Genomic DNA, 14,399 nt, shown 5'->3' on the forward strand with positions numbered 1-14,399 from the left:
GTACAAATGAATTGTTTTGCTTACTGTCTGCACTAGTTGCAAATAAACCCATATCATCAAATAAAGGGAATCCAAATGTCTCATTAGTGTTACATTTAGATCGAATGAGAACACACAATGCCCTGGTAAAGAAGTGCATGTTCCAGGTGTTGGACAATTGTATTGAAGTATTACTGAGATGATATCTTCTTCAGAATGACAGAAAGGATGTGGAAGTCTTTTTTCATGATGGTATTGCACTGGTAGTGGTGGAAATGGTAGGGGATGATTTATTGGGTGTCGGATCTGGCTGAGGTGGAAACGGGAACACTGTCTTGATTCTGAGGGCTAAATACCAAGGGCAAAATTGCAGGAAATGGGACAGACACAGTTGAGGGGTTGGTCAACCATTGTGGGAAGGGACCCATGCTTCATGAAAAAAGGCTAATATTGATGCTGGCAACAGAGACAGAGAAACTGAGAGAATTCTTACAGTCATCAAGTTGGCTGGAGTCAAGTTTGAGAGTATCAGGAGATTCCGATCATATCACCAAGCGCATGAGATGGAACATTGAGAATACAATCAGTCCCAATAAATGTTCACAGGAAAGTGTAGTCATTTTGATTTAAAATGGACAATATTGATGCATCTGTCATATGCCAGTCTCAATTTTTATTTCCATTAACTTCAATCCAAGAGACATATAACAGGCAACAGAATCAATATAATCTTTTGTATGTTAAGACCAAGCTTCACGCAGTTAGAACCAGCATGATTCTGTTATTTCAATGAAATGTTAAAATATATTCATACTGCTGAGAAAGTGCCTTATTATGTATGTAATAATAGAAAATATAAAATGTGAATTTACATGGAAAAAGTAGAGACATCTTGAGACTGCTTTTTTTCAATTAGCAACATATCAAGAGAAAACTGGGGAAAGTGTCTTCAAGAGAAACATTATGGAAATGGACACAGTAATATATCAAAGTACTGCCGATGTTCGAGATCTGAACTAAAAATAACAAAAAAAAACTGAGTTTTGCAACAAGGCAAGGCAAACAAGTTAGAGGTTTAGGAATTTGAACTCATAGCATTTTACAGCATGGAGTGAGGTGGTTAGACCTGTCGTGGGTGGACCAGTTCCCTAAAAGGGTCTCTACAAGGAGCCACAGTTTCCTGTTCTTACCCCATGTCATTTCACTACCCTGTGATCTTTGTGTTTACAGACTAGGAATGTGGGGCAGAACTAGTTAGATTGAAGGAGAAAGGAACTAGAAGGTGATCATCAATAAATTAATAATGAAATGATTATGTCACTTATCTCAAATGCTTTAAGTATGGAGATCACGCTTCAATATTTGTGTAAGAACTATTATTCACATCATGTTCTTATAGTCAGCTGATACAATTCCAGCAAAACATCAAACTCAGAGCAGTTGATACTGCCGTGCAAGTTTTTTTATTTGTCTGTGGGATCTGGGTATTGCTGACTGGCCAGCATTTATTGCTTGTCCCTAGTTGTCCTTGAGAAGGTGGTGGTGAGCCGCCTTCCTGAACCGCTGCAGTCCACCTGCTGTAGGTAGGCCCACAGTCCTCTTAGGGAGGGAATTTGTTAATTTGTGTGGTGGCACTTCATGGCCCAAGCTGAACTGCAAGTGAAATGGATAAGCACAGCATTAGGAGTCAACGCAAAGGTAGCAGCTTCCAGTTAAAACTTACTCGAGCATCTCTCAGTTGGCCATTTTCTGACCTGTTCTATTGCAAGGGTGGGCAAAATAGGCAGTTGTTGCCTGGCTACCCATTTTACATCCTGCCCAAATTTCCTTTATGCTGTACAACTAGCCCCCACTATATGTAATGCACGCTGTCCAGAGCTAAACATCTCCTTCAATTCTATCTTCAGTCTTTTGTCATTTCAAAGCCATAGGACCATAACTCTGGGCCTTTGCATGCAGTATTGAGAATGTTAGTTAAAAGATCAAACACGCAAAATGCATTCACAAATCGCAGTACCAAAATACATTTGTTTTTATTGTGTTTTATTACAAAAAAAAAGGAAATAAAGTGCCTTTTTAATAACACCATACAGTTACAAGATTAACATACAAAACACTAACAGGCACGTTTGTTGCTTTGTGTAAGGCTTGGCAGTCTCTGGTACCATTTTTAATGAGTTTATTTGAATGCAGATTACAAAAAGTGTAGACTGTCATTTGTATCATATACTTTTCAAAGACAGACTTCGCCCTTTCCCTATGTTTTTATATTTTCATTGAGTGCACAATAGGCGGATTCATTCTGACAGATCCAACCATACAACTATTCAATGCTTAAGCACTGACCTAGACCTCTCAGTCCTCACCCTTAAATCTCTTCATAAAAAAAGGACACAGATCAGTGATAACGTTTTTTCCCCCTCGTTTAACAACTTGAATGTAACCAGTATAAACCACATGCTTCCAGGTCTCTGAACCCGTACAAGTCAGTCACATTATTATTCTGAATAATAAGTAACTTTGGTATTTCATAAAACATGCCTATGATAAATTCTTTAGACATTGCATTTATCTGGTCTCACAATGTCTTCAGGACATCTCAAAGCACTTTACAATAAAAAGATTACTTTGAAGTTCTTATGTAGATTGAAATTGATACTGTAGCTAAATGTTGATGTCTACATGGTTGGAATGTCTTGGAACATCATCTAGTGCTCAGATGGACTTTAAGCTTCCAAACCGAGCTATCTTGCTCTGACCTTATCCCCAACAATCCCAGATTCCTATATTCCACTTTAAATCAGAACTAACACTTACCATTATTACAGCCACACTAAAACACACAATGTTAAAAACGTCATTCATTTAAAAACATGCTATTACAGACTCCACAAGTATAAAGTACAATCATATTTTTATCCAACATTTAAAAACATTTTAAAATACACTTTGCGTTTGGTTGTTGCTTTCTGCAATCATTTGATTGTAAAAACACACACATAAAATGAGACACTTCAGGAGATAATTAGATTACTTTCCCCCCATCATAAATATTTAAGACTGCCAAGCCTACATCTAACTTAAGACTATCAAGCGTATTTATAACAGTGTAAAATGAAGTTTAAGACCATTTTCTCCTGAAATTATTACAGTTCTAGATCAATTCAGTTTACAAAAGGCAAAGGAACATTAGCAACAAAACAAGTAACAGCTTAAGAATTCCACCTACAGGGGGAAAACATCACATTTTACAGAAAATACACAAAATACAGTCAATACAATATTTACAAGATGTGTGCAAAAAGCCCAAGAATGTAAATGGCAATGTGCAGTCACTAGTACCCGACAGAAAGATTTTATACATAGTGCATAGGAATTCAGGTAACAACTATTACCAGTCGGAGATTTGTGGTTTGTGCTAACTGTATAAGACCATTGTACTTTAGACAATTATTACAAGTATTCCTTAGTAAAATTGTGTTTAGATGTGCCAACATAAAATCTTATTTTAATCTGCAGAAGGTAACATGAGTTTTTATATCTCTTTCAGAAAAAGCATTTACTATAAAACAAATGATAACATAGACTTTTGCATGCACATTGATTAAAAATGATACATTTGGGCCTAAGAAGAACAGATTTAATTGCCATTGCAGCTCGTTGTCACAGATGTATCGTTATTTGTCTGATAAAACTTCAATGTTTCTACTATTTCTATTGCGAATAATTGCTTGTGAGGAAATGCCACCTTTATACTAACAGCTCCTCAACCCTGTTGACAATAACATCACAGTTCTAACACACAAAACAAATTGCCTTTGGAACTGGGGTGGTTGCAGAGCCATTAATTGAGGTTGCTCTAAAACCTTCAAATTAAGTTTAGCTGTGGAAAGCTAGGTGGGTAGATAGGGGGAAAAGGAGCGCAAAGCTTTCCTGATGTGGTTGACTGGATTAGGTTGGGAGCAGACTTGTAAGGGGGATAAACAGCAGTATGGACCTGCTAACCAACAGGCTCACTGCATTGCATGGCTTCCTCTTTCATTAAAGTTCCTTTACTATAAGTCCTCTTTCGACTGACCAAGCTTTTCAGATTGTTTTTCAACTAACAATGTACACACAATATAAGACAATTTAAAATGCTATGTTTCAGAATGTAGCAGCTCCTTTACAATATGGGGTTTCCGCTGAGAAATTACATCTACAGCCTGGTTTCACAGCTTAAAAATGTACCTCTGGTGGAAAAAAAAGTCAGCACAATTCCCATCAATCTTAACTATTTGGCAAAAAATCTGTTTTCTTTCTCCCTGGGTGTATTTCCATACCACCTTTTAGCACAGCTTGCAGTAGTAGTTCTGTTGTTACCTATACCTACACAACCTCATTTTAAAAAGGAACTGAGAGAACATTTGCCTTAAACGATCTGTCCTATTAGTGAGAAACCAGAAACAAAATTGCGGATCTAAATGTAATGTCTGAAAAATAAATGTCAACTGGAGACAGACATTTCTCTGATATCATATGATATGTAGGAGAAAGTGAGGACTGCAGATGCTGGAGACCAGAGTTGAAAAAGGGCTTCCTGAAGAAGGGCTTACGCCCGAAACGTCGATTCTCCTGCTCCTCGGATGCTGCCTGGCCTGCTGTGTTTTTCCAGCATCACATTTTTCAACATCATATGATACGTACCTTCTTCATAAAACTTTATTCACAGAACCCTACTGTACATGTGCACATATTTCCAAGAACATAAGTTGGACCCTAAAAACTGCTCTAGCAATGTTGCTAGGTGTTTACAGATTTTTACCATGTGTCTAAAGTAAGTCTAATGTTTAAGAGTGCCATTTAGTTAGCCAAACTAATTTGTCTTAAAGTCCACATTTCTAACAAAAGCCTTATCCAATTACTTGAACTTTTCTTTCAATGAATACTGTTGAGTATGTGGACTTGTCCTTAAAATATCAAGAAATTGTGATTTTATCCAAAGGCAGAGCCTTAACCAATGAAAAACCAGGGTCCTAACAAAGTATTTTAAGATCAGGTCAACACGTATACTTCACCAGGGCTTTATATTTAATTGGTGTCACGTAAAATTATCAATGCATCTTAATTAGGCTCTTCCTGTCTTTGAAAATAATTGATTTTTATACTGACTGTGAACAGAAGACATACAGGGCTCACTATGCACACTTTCTGATTGCAAACTCAATAGTGACTGTTCATTTTATCAGATCTTTGACCATCTCTAACTCTTCTCCTACATTGCACCACAGTGAAATGCTTTGGGACATTTTTAAAAAAAATACAAACTGGTTAGTTGTAATTGTGGAACATTCCCAATGTATGCTGCCCTATCTCTGTCAGTGTTTTGCCTGTTCAAACTGCTATTTGAACATCACAAACAAACTATGGGCAGATATTCTAAACACTGGAGATTAAGTCTCCAAATATCCATTGACTAAACCGGCTGTTGTTATTAACTACATAAGGAACAACCAACTACACTATAACTAATGTCCGTTATAATTATTTGCTTTATCAATTCAACACAAAAAAAGTCATTTGATCAAGAACAATTTGTTAAATTTTCAAGTGTTTCCTTTAAAACAACAGGGTTGTGTTTTGTCACATCTTCCCCTCTTCTGAAAGATTTATTACAACCATTATATTATTGGAGAAATGTTTTATCTTTCTGTACATTACGTGTGTCTACTTTAATGTAGCTTTCTACAAAAAGACATCAGGTTTGGACATTTCACATGGAAGGGAAGAGTTTTCTACAGATTTCCTGTACTCTCAAGGTCACCATGGGGGATACAGTATGAAACAGCCACTACGGATATTTAGTGACTGCTGTTAAAGTAGTAATGCTTTATGCAATGTATGCTACATATATAATCAGCCCATAGTAAGGCTGCTTAGCAACAACCCCATTCACAAAACCTTACTGAGTTTTTCATCCGCCTCCGTCTTGTGATTATCTTTTCCCCCTGCCACCATGTCGCTCCCCCGGCCCCCCTACAAAAAAAAAATTGAATATCAACATCATGTACCATGAGCCTTAAATTGCAAACAGATTGGGAAAAGTTTCAAGCCAATAAGTCATGCGCTGTTGCATGCTGCTTGACTGATGGTCACAGACACACAGGTTTACTATAAGCTCAGTTTCCACACCAATAACCATCCATGCACGTGGTTTACATACAGAAGAGATAGTCTACATGGCACAGAATAACAATTTTAGTCTTGTAAGCTGCCAAGCTTTATGTTTGTCAATTTTGTGTGCCCGGTCCCATATAGGAAGGCTACAGTTGGTGCTATAGTCCAAACTCACTCTGCCATCTCACACTACAGAGTCTTTGATTTCAGATCCAATCCTCACCCTTGGTTGGGTGCAATGAGCAGAAATTTCCACATATAAGTTCTTTTGGTTCATTTGGTTGTTCGGTGATTCGGGGTACCCAGAGTCCTTGTCACTGACAGCATTTTCCAACACAGGGGTACTGCAGATATGGTTATCATTCAGACTCTGGTAGCCTTTGTGATGCTCTGAGGCTACCACTTGCACTGGGTTCCCATTCAAAGGCAGGCTTTCGTGTGGAATCTCAATCTTCCTTTGCTTCTTTTGCTGTATGTTCGAGCATTCGCCATCCTTAATCAGCGACTTCATTTTGTCTCTGTTCCTGTACAAGAAGACCAGGGACGAGACCGCAAGTGTTAACCCAAAGACCACGCTCACTACCACAAACTCCGTCCAGTAGGTCTTGCCACTGGTGAGCTGAGGGAACCGGCTCTCACTGCTGAGCGGATTGATAATGATCCCTTTCTCTCGTGGTCCCGGACCATCATTCAATCCCTGGATGGACTTCCTTGACGCATGCAAGGTCGTGGCCTCAGGAGAACCATCCAATCGTATGCAGTAGTTTGCGACCAGCAACCAAAAATCCTCCTCTATGGCCCAGCATTCGTAGACCCCCAGAGGTTCCGCTGTAGCAATGATCCCACCATCGGGAAGCACCATGAAACTGTCATCGACAGCCGCCCCATTGTGAGTCCACGTCCTGGTGGCCAAGTTTGACTGCACTTTGCACGACAACACCCTGAAACTGTTGGGTCTCACAGTGATCGTCTCACAGGAAGTGGTACCTGCTTGTCAGAGATAGAAGAAGTCAATACTGTGTCTCACAATGCACACTTCAAAGACAAAGACCTACAGAAATGCAATGTCAGCACATCCCACCTTCGCAGAGAAAGCTGAGACACAGGAATTACAAATAATATGTTTTTCCTTACACTTTGACTGTAACCACAGAGCAGCTGTAGTTCCTTGGTGTAGGATCTACTGATTGGGAAAGATTCTATAGAAATGCATTTCTTATCTTTTACACTAAGATAATGGGAAACACAGCGTTAAGTATCCATTCAAGCAGTGTTTGGCTTACTTTGAGTACAGTCAATTTTCTTGATTTCAAATACATTTGTTCTATTTACAAATGAATGATTATCTATTTAACAAGTTACGAACAGCGCATGGATTTATTATTAACCAAAAAACAGACAGGTCAACATCCTTGAGCCAGACAGCCTTATTACATTTCATGCAGCAAATTCCAACCCATTCATTTCTATTGCTCCAGACACTTATGGCACAGTGGTAATGTCCTTCTGGGCAAGTAGGTCTGGGTCCAAGTGCTCTGGAAGTGTACCATAGCATGCCCAAACAAGTTGATTAAAATAACCTGTAGTAAAATAAATGTGAGGGAAGTGAATCTGGCAGAACACATTTCGGGAGCTGAGTCACAGAGTTTACAATCTGAATGCTGGGTGCAGAGCCATTGGTTTCATGGAACTAAGGAACTATAAGGAAAAACAAAATGGGCTGGGGCTCTTTTATCAGAAGACTCAACATGATTTATTAGAAAACTGTAAAACTACAAAGGGATTTAATGTGGTAGATTTAGGCTTGCTTCCACACTGTAGGGATTCTATGATTCTTCTATGATTCCACGTGACGCAGTTTGCTGATGAAAAGCAACCTGCTTTAAGACTACTTTATCGCAATAATCCATCCCGAGGCCCTTCACAACGTGAACCCCCAACACACATGAAGAGATGATGGGATGCACGAACAAATGCTTCGACAGAAAGTTGGGTTATGAGAAGCACCTTAATGGAGAACGTTTGTAGACTGAGAGGTTCACAGAGGGAGTTCTAGAACTTCAGGAAGCTGAGGGCCTGCTAGTCAGTGGCTAATTGGAGCTGAACGCTGGAGTCACGACCTGTCGCCTAAAGCCAATAGAAACATAAAGGGACACTGCTTATGCTGTTGCTAACACTGTCTGCAACATTTTGTGTTTTCCACAAATTCCCTGTTTCTTTAGCACTTAGTCGGGTTTAGGACTTTAGTTGGAGATGTGTGGAGACTGAATAACCCTGGAAGAGTGTTGCTTGAGGGAGGGAAGACCACATCCTCAGCAATATTCCAAAGAGTGCTGCTTGGGCTAGACATTACAGGCCCCCACGATTGACCTATTTAACAGCCACCTTCGGGCCTCACTCTGGTTCTCTGCTGTTCCACATGGAGCATGGCAAGGTGGAGGCCAGGTTGGCTATCCCAGTTATTTCATGATTTTGCTGCATTCTACCAGCCAGGCCTATCCTGCGTCTGGCAGTCCTCACTTTCTCCAAAGCAGAATGACCAGGAGCTCACTAGGGGAGGGCCCCCTCCCAGAGGTAGTGAATGGTTGGACTGAAGTTGCATAACAATACAATTCAGGCAGTCCCTGAGTAAAATCGCTGCGGGGCGGTCAAGTTTCAGATACTCAGGCTCTTGACCAGCTTGCTGGCTGTGGGAAGGAGAGATTGTCAGGGTGCATAGCAATCTGTAAGTTCCAGCTCCACGCTATTCAAAATGGTTCCTCTCCAATGTGCTAACCTACACTGAGCACAAAATAAACAGCTGTACTCCAAACATTCTAAAAAAGTGCATAATTTAAACAATAACTTATTTTCCAGTGAACATTTCTCCTGGATGTGTAGGAATTACTTACGAGATGGTTGTAAAGCCCTGGGACCTAATGAGGAGCTGTCATGTTGCTGACACTGCTGCTCTGGTCGACCTCTCTCAATGTCCTGCTTCCAATGGCTGTAAATTAAACATTTGGCATGAGCAGTCGGTAGAAGGTCAGTGTGCTAATATCTCAATTACTCTGGGATTGCTGCTTCCAATTTTGAATGGCACTATTTCCCCAATTCTACTTGGGGCCGGTTGGAACCACTGTAGACATTGGAAGCCTTGGAAAATCTTTCCAAACCTGGGTGTTGACATATCCACGGAGGCTAAAAATGAACCATTTTGAAATGTCACCTGCATTTGGGAAAACATTTTGGTGCAATTTAAGCTCCTACATCACCTTTGTAATGCACCCCTAACTCCCACAGCACGGAAACAGACTCTTTGTTCCAATTCATCCATGCTGACCAGATATTCTAAATTAATCCATTTGCCAGCATTTGGCCCATATCACTCTCAAACTTTCCTGATGCCTTTTAAATGTAATTGTACCAGTCTCCACCACTTCCTCTGGCAGCTCATTCCATACACGCACTTCCCTCTGTGTGAAAAAGTTGCCCCTCAGGTTCTTTCTAAATCTTTGCCTTCTCACCTTAAACCTGTGTCCACTAGTTTGGGGACTCCCCTACCTTGGGGGAAATACCTTGACTATTCACCCTTTCTATGTGATTTGTTAAACCTCTGTAAGGTCACCCTCTAAACCTCTGATACTCCAGGGAAAATAGCCCCAGCCTATTCAGGCTGTCCCTATAGCTCAAACCCAACCCACCACTTAGTTGGTCAACCAGGTTCTAGTAAATATCATGCATTTGTGGAGTGAAAGATTGAGGCTAACTACTAACGCACACTGTGGATGAAAAGGGGAGCTGTCTCGACATCATTATATGTGACAATGTGTTCTTTTATTTGTTCATGGGATGCGGGCATCACTGGCCAAGCCAGTATTTATTGCCCAGAGAAGGTAATGACAGCAGATCTCCTACCCTGAAGAGCAACTGTGAACCAGATGGGTTTTTAACAACCACTGGCAGTATTTACATTTTCACTATTAGGCTTGCTTTTTAGTTCCAGATTTTAACTGAACTCGTATTGCACCATGTATCAAGGTGGGATTCGAAACCTTGTCGCAGACCATTAATATGAGGGTTGGGATTGCTCGTCCAATAACGTTCCCATAACACCACCACTGCCTATCACGTGTAATTATTGTGACTGGGAAAATGGGGTTTTACTATATGGTGGGTTGACTTAGACACTGTGATTTAGGCTAATGACAGGCTGAATATGGCCAGCAGACAGAGTGGTTGTGGTACTGCAGACAGCACAGGTCAGCTGGGCTAACTAATTTCCCATTGAAGAGAATGGACTACTCATCAGGCAGACAGCATAATGACCACACAATTCCTCTGCAATACTTCAACATCGTGCCTCCACTGTACTGCTTAGCACTGGGGGCTTACCAGGAAACAAAACGATGCCTCAATTCCTTCCTTCACAAAAAGCAAACCAATTTACGTGGAACGTCTATTAGTATTTCATCTGTGACAAATGTTGACACCTGACAAATGGCCTCAAGTTGTGGTTCATTGGGTCATGTTGGCTATGAGTCTGAAGGTACACATTGACGTCTCACTCCAGAGACTGGAGTACTAAAACCTCGGGCTGACAGCCCAATGCATTACCGAGGGAATGCTGCAATCTTTGAAATGCAGTCTTCCAGATGTGATGCTGAACTGGTGTGAGAGCGACTTTCCATCAGCTAGATACAAACGATTCCTTGGAATTACTTTGATAAAATCAGGGAAGGGCGGTGTATGTGAGGTGGAGGGGTTTTCCCGGGTCAATATCTGTCACTTGATCAATATCCGTGAAAAGAAGTTAACTGTCTTTATTATGTCACTTGTGTGTGAGGTTGCCGTGTGCAAATTAGTTGCTGTGCATGTAAATATAATTCATAAGCATTTTACTGGCTATAACTGATGGGAGATGGTCTTGAGGACAGGAAAGTTGCTACAAAAATGCAAGATTTTTAAATTAAATTCACTGATATGCTGTTTTCTATATTTTTTTAAAAATAGCAGTTCTTGCACAAAAAAAACTATTGTGCTCTTGCTGAGGCACAGCTTTATCTGTTAAATTGCTGTTTAATTAAATGGAGATGGAGGTCAATCAGAGATTAACTGCTGCTGTGTGGTGCTGAGTGTTGACAGATGGGAAGGTTACTGCACGTGTGATGTTGTGGGTCAGAAAGTGTAATTGCTTTGGGCAGTAAGGGGCTACTCACCCCAGTTCCAAAGTTACTGGGATATTTTCCATTGTTGTGCAAATTGCTTTGCACCTTGCAAGTAATGAAAGAATCACAGACTCCCTACAGTGTGGAAGCAGGCCATTTGGCCCATTGAGTCCGCACTGACCCACCAGAGAGTATCCCACCCAGACCCACCCCTCTACCCTCTCCCTGTAACCCTGCATTTCCCATGGCTAATCCACCTACCCTGCACATCTTTGAACTGTGGGAGGAAACTGGAGTAGCTGTAGGAACCTCAAACAGAACCAGAGAAAATGTGCAAACTCCACACAGTCACCCAAAGGTGTGAATCGAACCTGGGTCCCTGGTGCTGTGAGGCAGCAGTGCTAACCACTAAATCACCATGCAACCCCTAATTAGGTTTTGTTCCCTGTTTTACTCAATTACTATGTAAATGGGTGAGACTGATATTCACAGGTATGACAGAGAAAGGTAAGATGGCCAGTGTTTATATACTTCTGAACAATTTTGATGACTTCTACACACAACCAAATCAGCAACTTTTCTACTAAACTGTAAATGTCAAAATACATCCTTAAAGAGACGTTACCAAGCATAGTGGAAATCTGTAAGTGAAAACAAGAAATGATGGCAATACTTTGTAAGTCTAGTAGCAATGGAGGCAAAAGAAAACAGAGTTAACTGCTGGTTTGAGATGCCCCCTACCCCCACAGCTACTGGATTGGTTCAGTGACAAAAAAAAATAGCAGGTACCCATCCTCCCTCAGCCCCCACTGACTCCCACGTGTGAGAAGGCAGAAGTAAGTTGGTTTGCCACTGAAATCTTTTGGGCCTCTGTGTTGTCAGTCAGAAGGCCTGGGCCTCATAACGTCTGGCAGGTAAAAACTGATAAAGTCTGGATCCATCCTTTAGAGCACTGTTTGTGGGCTGAGAGACAGAGAGGTACAGATACTCTCGTCCCCACTACCAAACATGTAAACCCCTCAAGCCTCAAAAATCTCTCCTCGACTGATAACCCCAGCGTCAACATCAGGGACACACCATCTCTATTCACACCTCCTCACTGACAGTAAAGCAATCAGCCATTCACTGACCCCCAGCTGCAATCATTGATTCGTTTATTTCTAATCCTCTCTCCTGTGATCTCTCCCTAACTGCCCAGTGATAACTGGATTTGGAGCTTTTCTGAATATCTCCACTCTGTTCTGAAAGACAGTCACGGTAAATAATGAGGTCTTTCACTTGCCGAATCTTCACTAGAGATTTCTGTTTAACGAGTGAGCAGTGCTTTCATATGAAAACTACTTACAGTTCTAGTTGCAACCCTCGCATATCTCTGCACATGTTCCCGTCCCAGGCACAGTAAGGGTCTCTGGCCAGGACACACTCTCCGCAGCTTAGATAAATGTTGCAGTTTGAGACAGGTAGCTGAACCACTCCAGAGTATGATGATGCATACAACATGCCCTGTGGACAGAAGACAAAATGCTTTGCTTCAATCCAACACAGACTGATTAGCACCGCTCATGAATATAAGGTTACTAATATTGTAGAATAACTTACAAATCAGAACCACACAGCACTTGAACAAAGCCTTCAGTCCAACCAGTCTATACCAACCATGTTCCCAAACTAAACTAGTCCCACCTGCCTACACTTGGCCCATATCGCTCCAAACCTTTCCTATTCACGAACTCATCCAAATGTCTTTTAAACATTGGAACTCTACCTGCATCCTCCACATCCTCTAGCAGTTTATTTCACACACGAACCGCTCTCTGTGTAAAAAATGTTGCCCCTCATGTCCTTTTTAAATCTTGTTTCTCTCACCTTAAAAATATGCCCTCTAGTTTTGAACTCCTCCACCCAAGGGAATACACCCTTGTCATTCACCTTATCTCTGCTCTTCATGATTTTATAAACACCAATAAGGTCACCCCCCCGAACTTCCTACACTCCAGTGAAAGCTGTCCCAGCCTTTCCATCCTACTTTTACATCTCAAACCCTCATTCCCAGCAATATCCTGACAAATCTTTTCTAATCCCTCTCCAGTTTAATGATATCCTTCCTACAGCAGGTCAACCAGAATGGAAATGCATTTGAACTAAAATGCTGTTTGTGCACATGTCCTAAAAAGCTTTTCAAGCAATTTGAAAGTTAGAGAGAACTTTCTCCTTTGTTTTTCTTAGTGTGTTCGGTAGTGACTATGCGCCATCCCTAATGGTAGGACAACTCAGCAGATCACCCACCAATCAGCTCATTCAGAGCTGACAGCTGTGCAAGGGGGAGGATCCTGCCCTATCACAGCCCTTGACACTGGTGACCTGGCTCATTAGAAACTGTGGACCAATCAGAAACTGGTAGCTTTGGGTCCGAAAGCCTGCTGGTTGAGATGTACTTCTTGTGAGTTCCAGAATTTTCTTTTCTCTTTTCTTTTCATGGAAGGGGAAAGCGATTCAGGGGCAGGAGTGTTTAGATTAAAGAGTAGGAAGGTGGATTTCAGACAAATCCATCAGGCCGATCGCCATGGTTACCAGGTCAGAGAGCAATGAGTTGAGGCTTTTAACAGGCCATTAACTGAGCAATGAAAGACATTAATTGCTGACTACTCATTGAAATTTCTCACCACACACTTAATTGCTTGTGAAGAGGGACAACTTGGCCAATTATTTCCCTCTCGCCATCTCGAGGGAGTAGAAAAGCCTGGCCATAGATTCAAGATTAAAACCTTGGTCTTGGTACAATTCAAAATCTACTGTCTTCCCTAGAAAATCTTTCCATTAGTGTTAATAATATAACCTTTACTCTACTCCATTGAGCCAAAAGGTGTTGAGTTCAAAGTTCAATTCCAAGAAGTCTCTGCTCTCAATTCCAGTATATCTCCTAGATCCTCATCATGTAGATGGTGGGAGTCTATAAAACCATTCTGTATATAGGAGTAACCTAAATAGAATCCATAGGGCCCTATAATTGATTGTTATAGTTGAACTAATGGAAGAAGTATTCACGTTTCCAACTCTTAATCAGTCTGCAAATCTTTCTACTTTGCAATACCATTTTCAAAATGAAGAGTGGGAACT

At 41.0% G+C, this 14,399-nt stretch overlaps 1 protein-coding gene across 7 annotated transcripts in view; it reads right to left on the reverse strand.

Annotated features, from left to right (window-relative positions):
- Positions 1–1,987: 1,987 nt before the first annotated feature.
- sema4ba (sema domain, immunoglobulin domain (Ig), transmembrane domain (TM) and short cytoplasmic domain, (semaphorin) 4Ba) overlaps positions 1,988–14,399 on the reverse strand; it is a 475,024-nt gene continuing 462,612 nt past the window's right edge. For all 7 annotated transcript variants that reach the window (XM_072564765.1, XM_072564767.1, XM_072564766.1 and 4 more), the window contains 3 exons: positions 12,628–12,785; positions 9,027–9,121; positions 1,988–7,122 (listed from right to left, as the gene is read on the reverse strand). In XM_072564765.1, coding sequence (XP_072420866.1) covers positions 6,320–7,122; positions 9,027–9,121; positions 12,628–12,785 — 1,056 coding nt within the window. In that variant the 3' untranslated portion in view covers positions 1,988–6,319. The remainder of the gene's footprint in view (positions 7,123–9,026; positions 9,122–12,627; positions 12,786–14,399) is intronic.

This window comes from Chiloscyllium punctatum, chromosome 48 (genome assembly GCF_047496795.1).
Source record: "Chiloscyllium punctatum isolate Juve2018m chromosome 48, sChiPun1.3, whole genome shotgun sequence".
In the NCBI taxonomy this organism is placed as follows: Eukaryota; Metazoa; Chordata; class Chondrichthyes; order Orectolobiformes; family Hemiscylliidae; genus Chiloscyllium; species Chiloscyllium punctatum.